Source organism: Sus scrofa, chromosome 6 (genome assembly GCF_000003025.6).
Source record: "Sus scrofa isolate TJ Tabasco breed Duroc chromosome 6, Sscrofa11.1, whole genome shotgun sequence".
In the NCBI taxonomy this organism is placed as follows: Eukaryota; Metazoa; Chordata; class Mammalia; order Artiodactyla; family Suidae; genus Sus; species Sus scrofa.
The window spans coordinates 53,974,227-53,986,833 of NC_010448.4; the positions used below are offsets into that span (position 1 = coordinate 53,974,227).

General features: G+C 57.2%; 2 protein-coding genes across 2 annotated transcripts; one reads left to right on the forward strand and one right to left on the reverse strand.

The window, feature by feature from the left end:
* On the reverse strand, window positions 127-4,455 carry RPL18 (ribosomal protein L18). The gene is made up of 7 exons (XM_021094700.1): window positions 4,303-4,455; window positions 3,005-3,091; window positions 2,586-2,693; window positions 1,811-1,909; window positions 957-1,080; window positions 731-800; window positions 127-246 (listed from the first exon to the last, which is right to left on the reverse strand). The coding sequence occupies exons 1-7, from the start codon at window positions 4,303-4,305 to the stop codon at window positions 171-173; spliced, it is 567 nt and encodes a 188-aa protein (XP_020950359.1). The 5' UTR covers window positions 4,306-4,455; the 3' UTR covers window positions 127-170.
* On the forward strand, window positions 8,685-12,553 carry SPHK2 (sphingosine kinase 2). Its single transcript, XM_021094684.1, is given in 6 exon segments — window positions 8,685-8,717; window positions 8,720-9,104; window positions 9,948-10,097; window positions 10,214-10,308; window positions 10,400-10,515; window positions 10,930-12,553. Coding segments are annotated over 6 exon segments (1,857 nt in total). The 5' UTR covers window positions 8,685-8,699; the 3' UTR covers window positions 12,023-12,553.

Consider the following 12,607-nt stretch of genomic DNA (forward strand, 5'->3'; position numbering starts at 1 on the left):
CAGAAGGGGCTCATCCCAGATGCAGGACTGCAGAAAGGGGCGTGGCATCCACCCCCCCAGACAAAGGCTTCCCACCCAAGGCTCAGAGCCTCCCCCACCCATGTTGCCAAAAACCACACGAAGGACCACCAGCATTCAAAATCTTTTTAATAACAAGGCAGGCTCTGGGGTTAGTTTTTGTAGCCGCGGCTGGCACGTCGGCCTCTGGCGCGCTCGAACTTCCGGCCCTTGGAGCGAACATAGGGTCTGCAGGGAGAGAAGGTAGGGTGAGAGCCGGCCCACATCAGGGATGGTGGGGCTGGTCTGCGAGCTGGTGGCTTAGAACAGTGATGCTTGTTCTATCAGAGCAGCACAGGGACACCAGGAGGCCCCATTCAACCCAAGAAAGACCAACCGGCAGTGCCGAAAGCCAAGATGCCAGGAGGGGCTGCCGAAGCTCCCTCACTAGGCATCAACCTGGGTGCCCCAGAGCTGGACAAAACACAGGCCCCACCTGAACCTAAAAGAACCTGTGCATCTGTGATGCTGCCTGCGGAGGGAGCTCAAAGCCCAGGAGCAGGCTAGGTTTACAGCTTCAAGCCAAGTCTTGAAGAAAAAGCGGGTAAAATGGGGTGGGGGACTCCAGAACGGCCTGAGGCTGGACTAGTGGGAGGAAAAGCAGCTGGAAGCATGGCAAAGCCTAGAGCTGCAGCGTGGGGTCCAGGAGAGAGGCAGGACTAGGTATACTCACTTGGTGTGGCTGTGCGGGGTCCCTGGGGCCTTGCCGAAATGCCTGTACACCTCGCGGCCCTTGCGAGGCCCTGGGGAAGGGAAGCAAGGGGTGGCTCAGGCTGATCTGGGGTGAGGGTGTCCCTGACCTCCCAGGCCAGGGAAAGTAAAGGCTGCCAGCAGTCACACAGCTCCCATCGGACCACTCCCACCCCCGGGCCCCCTGCCAGCCACTCAGCACCACTCACCAGAGAGGAGGACAGTGCCACAGCCTTTGGGGGAGTCCAGGGCCAACTGGTCGAAGGTGAGGATTTTGCCCCCGGCCTTGAGAATGCGGCTCCGGGCACGGCTGCTCACGCGCAGAGCGCACACCTGGAGGACACAGGACAGGTGTGGTCAGAGCCCCCTGGACAGTGACAGGGCCTGCTGGGACGGACTACCAACTGCCCAGACCCAGGACAAGAGTCTCGGCTGCTTGCTCAGCCCGAGAGCCAACGCCAACTACTCAGAGAGAGCTTTCTGAGTTGACAACAGCCATTCTTCTATTTTTGCGTCTAGAAATGGCTTTAACACCATAACCCTAAACTGTTACAGAAGGAAATTGTGGTTCCTTTTTTAACACTTGTGGTTTAGTGATACTGAACCCAACCACTATCCATGAGGATGCGGGTTTGATTCCTGGCCTCACTCACTGGGTTGAGGGTCTGGCGTTGCTGCGACTGTGGTGTAGGCCGGCAGCTGTAGCTCCCATTGGACCCCTGGGAACCTCCATATGCCATGGGTGCGGCCCTAAAAAGCAAAAAAGAAGGAAACTGAGGCACAAAAGAGATCCAGGGCTGTCCAAAGATGATAAAGTGGCAGACACATCTAGATCTGAACCCTGGCTGGATCAAGAGCCAGCATTGTCAGCAAGGCCCCAAAAGGGGTTTGCCCAGGGATGCCACCAGCAATGCTCAGGACGCCCCCCCTTCAATCCAGGCCTTGTCCAGAGAAGGAAGACTGAGGATGAGCCAGATAGCATGACAGTAGGACAAGGACTTGAGGTGCATCTGTGGGACCTCACCTTGACCCTTGCACCGCGCTGTGCCCCATCCCCACGCACCTTCAATTTGGGCACCTCCTGGACACGCACGTCATCGGTTATAGTCCCTACGACCACAGCGGTCTTGCCTTCCCGGCCAGGAAGCTTCATCTTCCGGATCTGGAGGCGGGGGTGTTACGCACATTCAGCACGTCCCTTCTGACGGTTAAATCCAACCCCACTGCTTCAAGCACCCCAAGAACCAACAGTCATGCCCACCCACACCACAGCTCTCAAACCAGCACAATCCTAATCTCAGGTTCAGCCTGAGAAGAACATCTCCAAAGGAAATGCAAAGACAGGAATTTCCATCATGGTGCAGCGGAAACGAATCCGACTAGGAACCATGAGATTTTGGGTTCGATCCAGGGCCTCGATCAGCAGGTTAAGGATCTGGCGTTGACATGACCTGTGGGGAGGCTGGCAGCTACAGCTCTGATTCGACCCCTAGCCTGGGAACCTCCTTATGCTGCAGGTGCGGCCCCAAAAACCCAAAAACAAAAACCAGACCCGTTCAAGAGATGTCACCTACAGAGAGCTCTTGACATACGGGGCTTGCTCTATGACTTGGCCTCAGGAAGGCCTCCTAAGGTCGCTGTAACCAGCACCCAGCACCAACCAATGAGAAAGAAAATGAGACCAAGCCAGTCCAAAGCCCCTGCTGTTCAGCTACAACCAGAGGTTTAGAGCTCTGTGCCCACCACCAGAGCTGCAAGCCCGCCCTTCCCCCTGAAGTCCAGCAGACACCATCCAGCTGCCCCCCAGGTTGAGGATGCTCCCAGCATCAGTCCCTCACCATCCGGGAAAGCGACAGGGGTGGCCGGTTGGTGCGACTCATGAACAACCTCTTCAGCACAACTTGATTGAAGGTGGAGTTGGTTCGTCTGGCCAGAAACCTGTACAGCTGGAGAAGGAAAAAGGAAGAATGAGGCCCCAGGGCAGCCGACTCCCCCATGGCTTTCTAACAAAGGGGCAAATGACTGAGGGCTTCCCCCATCCTGCTGAGCCCAAGGGAGCGAGCTGGCCCAGATCTCTCCTGGCTGGAGACCCAGAAAACCTCCCTCCCCATCCAAGGTCAGAGGATGAAAAACTCTGGACTCCCCAAAAGCTTGGAGAAAGAACCAGTGATTCGAGCTTGGACCAATACTGCCACAGAGGCTCTGGAACCTGTAGTTCGGGGGTGGCCTTGTCTAAGGGTCTCAGGCCCAACCTCACCTTGACCAGCAGCCTCAGGTAGATGTCCTGGCTCTTGGGCTCCTTGCGTCGAACCTTTCGGTCCTTGTTGTGGCGGATGTCAACTCCCTGCAGGGGTGAAGGGAAGACCATGAACCCAGCCCTGACTCGATCCTCACCTCACAAACATTCTCAATGAGCCCTTACCTCTGAGCAAGAGCTAATGCAGTCTCTGGAGACAACGAACTCCAATCTGACACTCGGAGAGCTCTGGGAAAAACCACTTAACCCCCTACCCAATGACCCCTTTGTAGAAAAAAACTAATTCAACATAAGCCTTCAGCACATGACACACAGCACACACCCTGAAAGACCTCAACAAAGGAGCCACACTGACTCAAATTTTTAGTTCCAAAGAACTAAACTGTGTTTTCAGGGATGTATTATTTAAGCACCCCAAACTCACTCCGAAAAAGCAGAACCAAAATCACTTAAACCAAAGGCAGACTTAAAAAGGTATTACGGTATCAATGAACTTTTTTTTTCAGTAATCCGTACAAAACTACTTCTAGGACTTTTCTTATACTATCTCCTTGAATCCAACAATCTTTTATGAAGTTAGTTTCCCACTTTAGCGCTAAAAAAAAACTGAAAGCAGCCTACGATTTCCACTACAGCCCCTGCCTACTTGCCTAAAGAGGTTTTTTTTTGTTTACTATGCTATTAACTGGAAAGAGGTATTTGACCACTGATACCTCCAGCACTTAATATACGCAAAAGCCTACAACAAGCACACTTCCCGGGACTTATTTCTTCCCAAACTCACATCTGTGAGACATAATTACTGGGCCCCCAATGATAAAGTCAAGATGCTTTCCCCGCACAGAAATGATACGTTGGGCAGTGAATTGAGATTCGAATCGAAGCCTGCCTGGTCCCCACACCCAGGCACCAGACGCTCAGCAACTCCCCCAGAACCCAGCTTTCCAGGCCGGGGAGTGACAGGTCCAAGGGCAGCACAGGCAAGAGTGGCTGTGGGATCAGCGCCTGGGTCCGAATTCTGACTCCGCTCTTTATTGTCATTACGTTACCGGTCATATTTAACTCCCTTACCCCTCAAGTTGGTCATGTACTCAATGGGAACCATAAAAGAATACGGGAGGACGAGAAATTGACGACTCCCATTTCTGCTCTTCAAGCCCCCAAAATAGCTCCCCAGCCCGGGAGTCGCTTCCTTTGGACACCCTGGGACCCCTGCCTCCCTCTGGAACATCCTCGGTCCCAGACCGCAGCGGATGGCAACGGATGATCAATGCCCAAACTCCGCAAAGCGCGCTCACCATGATGGCGCCTCCTCCTTAGCCAGGTCCGGAAAGAGAGACAGGGAGCTAGGGTGGGCGGGGAAAGCCGTCAGTGAAGGGCTCGTACGTGACGTCACATGGACGCGACGCGGCACTCTACCGCGACGCCCGCCCTCTCTATGGTGATCGGAGGACCGGCTAGATAGACGCCTCCGGAATTGGGTGTCGGTTCCCTGGTCCCTAGGAGGGAAGGGTCTGTACGTCGGGGCCTCTCTGGCCATATCCAGTCTCTGTTCTCGATAGTCTTCCGGAAGAAAGGGCGCTGGGAACGAGGGAGATGTCGCGCAGAAGTAGGAAGACGCGTCGTGCGTTGACGCTCTGGCCCGACGCCGACGGCCTCTCGGTGGCTCCCGGAGGACCCAGCGGCCCGAGTCTTGGAGGTGAGGAGGCGGGGCTGGCGGGACCAGTCCGGACGTAGGGAACCGTCTGACCCCAATCTTTGAGCGTTTCCTTATCGGGTTCACCTCTGCCTTGTCTCGTGCCGCGCTTGCCAGGCGCGGCCGCAGCTTGAGAAGTCTTGCTTGAGGTCTAACCCGAGATCTTCTTGCTGCAGTCCTGTCTGTGGCATCCGGTGTTTCCACCTTTTAGGTTCAGCTTCACCCTCTTCTCCCAGATGGCCCTTCCTTAACCCCTCCTCAGCCTCTGCCACCCGGAGGCTGCTTCTCCCAGCCAGAGAGTTTCAAGTGGCCCAGCGGGTTCGGTATGAGGGATGTGCACGGTACTGGAGCGCAGAGGAGGCAAGCTGAGGCTGCGGGCTGGGGCGACGCGGTGGAGAGAAAAAAATTCCTGAAAAAGAAAAGTGGAGAGAATTAGAGAGAGGGAGACCGAGATTCAGAGGAGGGAAGGAATGGAGACCCAGAGGGGAGTGGACAGAGACGGAGGGTGGGGGAAATAATGACGGGAGGTGGGAGGATGTTAGAAAGAGAGGGAAGATGGAGGTCTAGGGAGAAGCAGAGACAAATTCAGTTCCTTACTAAGCATAAGACCTTGGGCAAAACCTTTTTTTGTGTATTACTTTCCTTATTTGCAAGAAGGGGATGATAATAGGCCTGGCACATGGAGTGTTTTCTAGCATTATATAAGTTAGTTTAAATGCTTGGGACAATGCTTTGTACTTCTAAGCGCTGAGTTAACAATTAGCCTCTAATCCTGTTGGCTCTCACTGGGGAGGTGGAGAGGACCAGATGGACTGGTTGGGGCAATGAGGAAGCTGACTTGTCCATTCTTGTCTTCCTCTTCTGGGAAGCCCTGCCCCTTGGGCCCCCAGCACTTGGGGCTTGGCCTCCTCTTCTCTGCCCTTAATACTCCTACTTATTCATCTCTCCTCCCCAGAGCCACAGGCCAAGCCTGGACCATGATGCCTGACTCCTTGCCCATACCACCCTCCCATGGCCTCCCAGCCGGGGCCACGTTGATGTTGTAACACAGCAGGGGGCCTGCAGACGAATGGATTCCTTAAAGCAGAAGAGGAGCACGATCAGGTAAGGGTCTATCTGCAAGTCAAGATAACCATACCTTGGGACAGTTTTCTTCTCCCCATCCTTGTCCCTGTTCCCTGGTCTCTGAGTCCCAGCCTCTTCGATCAATGCATCTGTCTTTGTTTCCCCTGGAGCCCTAAGCTCACACACTGTTTCCCTGTCTCTCCATCTTACTGGGTTTCTCTTCCCCATCTCTCTCTGGGTCACTCTTTGGTACATATTGTCTGGTGCTGGTGCTGCTCTGGATTGAACACTAGGTACATTGTTTGGCAATAAATGAACTTCTTCCTCTGTTTATCTCTTTCTAGCAAGCTCAGTCGCTGTCTCCTTCAGCCTGTGTCTTTCTTCCTTCAATTGTCTCCTAGGTCACCTGATGCTATTCTTGCCTTGGTTTCTTTCAGTCTCACCATGTCTTTGCCTCTCTATGTCAACATCTTTGCTTTCTGGCTCTTAGTTAGTCTCAGTTCTCCTCAGCCTCTGTGCCTCCAACATTCTCTCCCTCCCTCACCCCTGATCAGATACTTTCTCTCCTGCACCTCTGTCTTGCCATGTAACTGGGTCATTCACTGGGCAAATATTTATGTCGTGCTGCCTCCCGTATGGTTTGGGCCCAAAGTAAATAATACTTTGTGATTAATAAACCTCTCTTCCCTGGTTTTCGTTCCAAAAGTGTTTGTCCCCATCTGTCTCTGTCCGTTGTTTTCTGGGTTTTCTTGAGTCCTTACCTTGCACGTTCTTAATTCTACTGTCTCTTTCTCTCCTTGTTTATATCTCTGCTGTTCTTCTATATCTGTCTCTCTGACACCCGTAGCTCTGAAAAAGAGAGGACACTCCCTTTCCAGGTCTCTTATTGCCTCAGACTCTGCTTCTCTGGATCTCTTTTATTAACTGTTTTTGCATATCTCTGAGTCTTCGTTAGCCTGTGTTAGGGTCATTCTTTATCTGCAGTTCAAGACTTCCTCCACCATATCCTTTTTTTTCCTATGAACTCAAATGATGGGTCAGGCTCACTTGCCCTCAGTAAAGATGGCGACAGAGGAGCTGGCTCTGGGACCATGAAACCACCTCTGCTGCGCGTGTGCCCTCACCTACGATGGCGGCTGATCTCGCGAAGTGCGATACTCCGCCCAGGTCTCTGGCTCTCTAGCAGCGGACTCCTGCACCAAGCTCGCGATTCGGCTGGCTCCGCCCTCGCACGCTCTCATTGGTGCGACTCAGGCCGGCGGTGCGGCCATTGGCTGAGCGGATGCACACCCTCCCCCCACCCCTGGGTCTGATGGGGGCGGTTGGTGCTGACTCGAGGGGCCGCGGCGAGGAGGACCCGGCGGCTTGAGAGGAGGGTCGGGGGATCTGGGAAGGGATTCGAGTCAGGAGACAGAGACTAAGAGGGACGGATACGCAGGCCCGGGACCAGGGGTGTGGGATGGTGATGACGAACCAGAACCAGGACTGAGGGATCCAGGAATGAAAACCCAGGTCTGGCACTGGGTTCTGGAAATGGGGTGGGGATGAAGGCCCGGGATCAGGGAAACCGGAGACACGGAGACTCAGACCTCTGAGACCTCTGGATGGAGACCCAGGCCCTGGTCTGAGAGATCTAGAGGCTGGAGAGGATGGAGACTGGTCCAGAGATCTGAGGACCTAGGGACAGAGACTCAGGCCCAGGACTGGGGGAGATTAGGGGCTCTGTGCCTAAGGGGCGGAGGTCAGCGCAAGTTTAAAGGGGCCCGAGGAGCTGCTCAGGGCAGGGGGCAGAGATGACTCCTGAGTGAGTCCACAGATGGGGGTGTGTCTGGGGCAGTTCAGAGCCTGGGGAGCTGAGGGGCAGGACTGATAGGAGACAGGCGGGTGGAGCAGTGAGGAACAAAGGTGAGCAGGAAGGAGAAGGCAGAAACTGGGCAGAGGGCAGGGGGAGGGGACCTCGGGGCCAGCTCCCAGTCTCTCCCTGGAGAGCAGGCGGCTAGACACCCAGGTCAGTGCTTGGGGTCCAGCTCTTGGCCCTTGTTCCTTGCAGGTGCTTGCATGTGGCTCCCCTCCCTCTGACCCCTTAGTCCCTCTGTGTCATACCCCTTTCTTAGTCTCTCCAGCGACCGCATCCCCTACCTCCTGCCTCTCCTGTCTGCTCTTTCTCTACCTCTGTTGTCTCTCTGACCCTCAGAGTGCCTCCTGGGGCCCCTAAACTCATACTCTGCTCCCCAAGTAACTCTCATCAGACTAGGTTTTTTGTCTCACTGAAGCTGTTTGTCTCCTCTCAGTGTTTTTCTGGCTCTCAGACCTTCATGTGTCTGAGTGTCTCTTGTTACTTTTCTCCATCTGGAGTTGACTGTGTGTGTGTATGTGTGGTGTTTTTCTGTCATTACACGTCTGTTTGTATCTATCCACCTTCCTGATCTCCTCTGCATTATTTTTCCCCGAAGCCATTAGCATCATCCAGCATGATAGGTATTTTCTTATCTTGTTTGTCTGTCTTTGGATTAGAATATAAACCCCACGAAAGCAGGGGGTTTTGTCTGTTTTATTCCCTGCTGTCTTTGCTGGGCCTGGCACCATGACTGATAAATAGAGGTACTGAATAGTTGGTGGGGAATAAATGAATGAAAGTTTGCATGGCTGAGTGTGGGCCCTCCAGGGTGCTGGCCTTCTCCTCCAGCTGACCTCTGCCCCGCAGCCTTGGCGTCTTCCCACACTTGCCCAGGCCGGTCTGTCTCTGGTGCGCCCATCTTGCCTGTGAGCACCCCTCTATCTCCTGCTCACAGGCCCTGCCCCTGCTTCCCTCTGCCCACCGTGAGGGTCCTGGACTCTGACTCCTGCTCGCCTTCCTCCCCACAGAGGCCAGACCAGGAGCTGACCTGGAGCTGGGGCCACAGGCCTAGGAGCACCCTGGACAGAGCTAAGGCCATGGCCCCCCCACCGCCACTGCCCTGACCGCCAGCACCCCACTCCTGCATGGCGAGTTTGGTTCCTACCCAGCCCGAGGCCCACGCTTTGCCCTCACTCTCACACCACAAGCCCTGCACATCCAGCGGCTGCGCCCGAAGCCTGAAGCCCGGCCACGGGGTGGCCTGGTCCTGCTGGCCGAGGTCTCAGGCTGCTGCACCCTGCGGAGCCGGAGCCCCTCAGACTCGGCAGCCTACTTCTGCATCTATACCTACCCGAGGGGCCGGCGCGGGGGCCGGCGCAGAGCTGCACGTACCTTCCGAGCCGACGAGGCAGCCACCTATGAGGAGAACCGTGCTGAGGCCCAGCGCTGGGCCACTGCCCTCACGTGTCTGCTCCGCGGGCTGCCGCTGCCTGGGGACGGGGGTGAGGCACTGAGCAGCCTTACTGTCCTAAGGCCACCTTAGTGTCTCTGCAGATCTCCCTCTGTGGGCATCTCTGTCTCTACTTTTCCATGTGTCTGGCTGTGTGATGTCTCTCTCTGGGTTCGTATTTCAAGAGCGACACACAGACAGGGATGGAACAGAAGGAACAGAATCACAGGCAGAGAAAAAGGGTTCCTGTCTGCTGCGCCTTCTGTCTCTGTGCCCTGCTCCCTGCCATGGGTCCAGACCACGATGAGTCAGAGGCTCCTGGGCTGGTGAGAATAGCCAACTGAGACATGCTTGGTCACCACCCAGTGACAGGCACTGAGGTCCCCTGGGGAATCTCAGGAGCCCAGAGATGGCATCTGATCCATCTGTAGGGGATCAGAGACACAGGGACCCCCAGTCAGGTACTCAGTTGGAACAAGGTAAAGGTTTGAGGGTCCCCACCTGGTGGGCCTTCCTTGGTCCCAGCTGCCTGGGGGCCTAAGAGCTGGTGACAGGGAGTGAGCCTCACACAGCAGAGGAACCTGATCCTGGGTTCCCAGGTGTTTGGCGGTGAGGAAAGTGGAAACCTCAGCTCTCCTGCCTCCTCCCAAACGTGCATCCAAAGCGCAGTGGGATTAGGCACCCAAGCGCTGCCTTTGTCTTAGCACCTGGGAGAAGGGGCAGGGCTGCATACCTGGGCCTAAGCAGGTAAGCCAGAGAGAAGAAATCCTCTAACTCCCAGCAGGTTCTGATGCCAGCCCTCCCCCAGTTCTCCTGGGGGCTGTTCACAGTTACTGTTGCCGGGGTGGGGTGCCTGGGTCCCTGACCCCTTAGACCCCTTTTCTTCTCTCTGCAGACATCACCCCTGACCTTCTGCCTCGGCCGCCCCGATTGCTCCTACTGGTCAATCCCTTTGGGGGGCGGGGCCTGGCCTGGCAGTGGTGTAAGAACCACGTGCTGCCCATGATCTCTGAAGCTGGGCTGTCCTTCAACCTCATCCAGACAGGTGAGGGCGGTGGGAGGATGGAGGCGGGAGCTGGGGGCTAGGAGTCCCCAGCCCTGCGGAGGGGTGGTGGCCCAGGGGTGGGACAGCCTTCCTAACTTCCTGGTTCCCCACGTTAGAACGACAGAACCACGCCCGGGAGCTGGTCCAGGGGCTGAGCCTGAGCGAGTGGGACGGCATCGTCACAGTCTCGGGAGATGGGCTGCTGTACGAGGTAGGGCAGGAGCACCCTGCTTCAAGCCCGAGCCCCGGGGGACTGCGGAGGCCAGGACCAACACCTAGGTGCCCCGTCTCCCGCCCTCCAGGTGCTGAATGGACTCCTAGATCGCCCCGACTGGGAAGAGGCTGTGAAGACCCCAGTGGGCATCCTGCCCTGTGGCTCTGGCAACGCACTGGCAGGAGCTGTGAACCAGCATGGGGGGTAGGTGGGAGGGGCCCTCCGGGGACAACAGGGACCGCCTCCCATCTTCCCCTCGGCCAGTCCAGTCCAGTCCATCATGCTGGCTGGGTGCTCCCCACACCCCTCCCCGACATTTTGACCTGTCTTGTTCCCAGCTGTCTCTCTAATGCCTAGAACTGTGCCTGGCACACAGGAGGCACTCAGTGGATGCCTAGGGAATGAAAGAACTGACAGGGAACCTGGCCCAGTAAGAAGAGTCTGCCCAGAGCGGGCCAGAAGGCTGTGGGTGGGCGGGCCCTGGAACTCAGCCTCCTGATGTCTCCCCCCAGTGTCTGCTGCCCTGCCGATCCTCTGTTTCTCCTCCACCCGGCACTGTGTCTCACCCAGACCCTTTGACTCTTTCCCGCTGTTGTCTGTCCATGTCTGACTGTGAAGGTTTGAGCCGGCCCTGGGCATTGACCTGCTGCTCAACTGCTCTTTGCTGCTCTGCCGGGGTGGCGGCCGCCCACTGGACCTGCTCTCGGTGACGCTGGCCTCCGGCTCCCGCTGTTTCTCCTTCCTGTCTGTGGCATGGGGCTTCATATCAGACGTGGATATCCAGAGCGAGCGCTTCAGAGCCCTGGGCAGTGCTCGCTTCACACTGGGCACAGTGCTGGGACTGGCTACACTGCACACCTACCGCGGCCGCCTCTCCTACCTCCCTGCCACCGTGGAACCTGCCTCACCCACTCCTGCCCATGGTCTGCCACGTGCCAAGTCAGAGTTGACCCTGGCCCCGGCCCCAGCCCCACCCGTGGCCCACTCACCCCTGCATCGCTCTGTGTCTGACCTGCCCCTGCCCCTGCCCCTGCCTACCCTAACCTCTCCTGGCTCACCTGAACCCCTACCTGTCCTGTCCCTCAATGGTGGGTGCCCAGAGCTGGCTGGTGACTGGGGTGGGGCTGGGGATGCCCCGCTATCCCCAGATCCACTGCTGCCCTCGCCCCCTGGCTCCCCCAAGGCAGCTCAACTTTCACCCATCACCGAGGGGGCCCCAGAAATGCCAGCATCCTCTGAGCTCCTGCCTCCCACCCCTGATATCCCAGTAGCCATCTCCACTGGGGGCCCACCCGACCACCTGCTCCCTCCTCTGGGCACTCCACTACCCCCAGACTGGGTGACATTGGAGGGGGACTTTGTGCTTATGTTGGCCATCTCACCCAGTCACCTAGGGGCTGACCTGGTGGCAGCCCCCCACGCACGCTTTGACGACGGCTTGGTGCACCTGTGTTGGGTGCGCAGCGGCATCTCGCGGGCAGCACTGCTGCGCCTTTTTCTGGCCATGGAGCACGGCAGCCACTTCAGCCTGGGCTGTCCGCAGCTGGGCTATGCCGCGGCTCGTGCCTTCCGCCTCGAGCCTCTCACGCCCCGCGGCGTGCTGACAGTGGACGGGGAGCAGGTGGAGTATGGGCCATTGCAGGCGCAGATGCATCCGGGCCTTGGTACACTGCTCACTGGTCCTCCGGGGTGCCTTGGGCGGGAGCCCTGAACCCAACCAAGCCTGGAGTCCGCCAGGGGCGGGGCCTGAGTTGGGGGTGCGGCGTGGCTGCTACAGTCAGGACGGAGGCCGCACGGGTCCTGGCCCAGTCTCAGGATTGCGCCTTCCCCTAGGTGATAGGGGAGGGTGTCCCGAATTCCTGGGGGAGAGGATCCTGAAGAAATAGGCTCGCCCCAAGGGTAGTGCCTGATCGAGGGCGGAGCTCCTCGCGCGCTCTTAGGAGGCTAGGTCGGCTGAGGGCGGAGCCTGTCCTAAAAGTGGTCCAATGACGCGACCTAGAATGTATGGGCGGGAGGGTCTCGCCCTATCCACTGCGGTGCCTCCACTAAGCTGGCCAATCAGCCGAGGAGGGGCAGGTTCCCCGGGGCCGGCGCACCGACTTGCACTAATGTTCCTCTCCCCGCGGGTGGGGCGGGGAAGTTCGTGTCCCCTGTCTTCTGTCTCTTGTGCGTCCCCTGCTCCCAGTTGTCAAAGCAATTGAAAAGGTCTATGCAATAAAGGCAGTGGCTTCATCACTCTCAGGCCCTCGGCCTTTCCTCAATCTGGCAGCCCGTGGGATGGTTCAGACTTACGGCA

Coding starts and splice junctions, on each gene's coding strand:
- RPL18 (XM_021094700.1), bottom strand. Junction 2,694..3,004: donor ACCTGAGGCTGCTGGTCAAG/GTGAGGTTGGGC, acceptor TTCCTTCTCCAG/CTGTACAGGTTTCTGGCCAG. Junction 1,910..2,585: donor CCCTGTCGCTTTCCCGGATG/GTGAGGGACTGA, acceptor CCCCGCCTCCAG/ATCCGGAAGATGAAGCTTCC.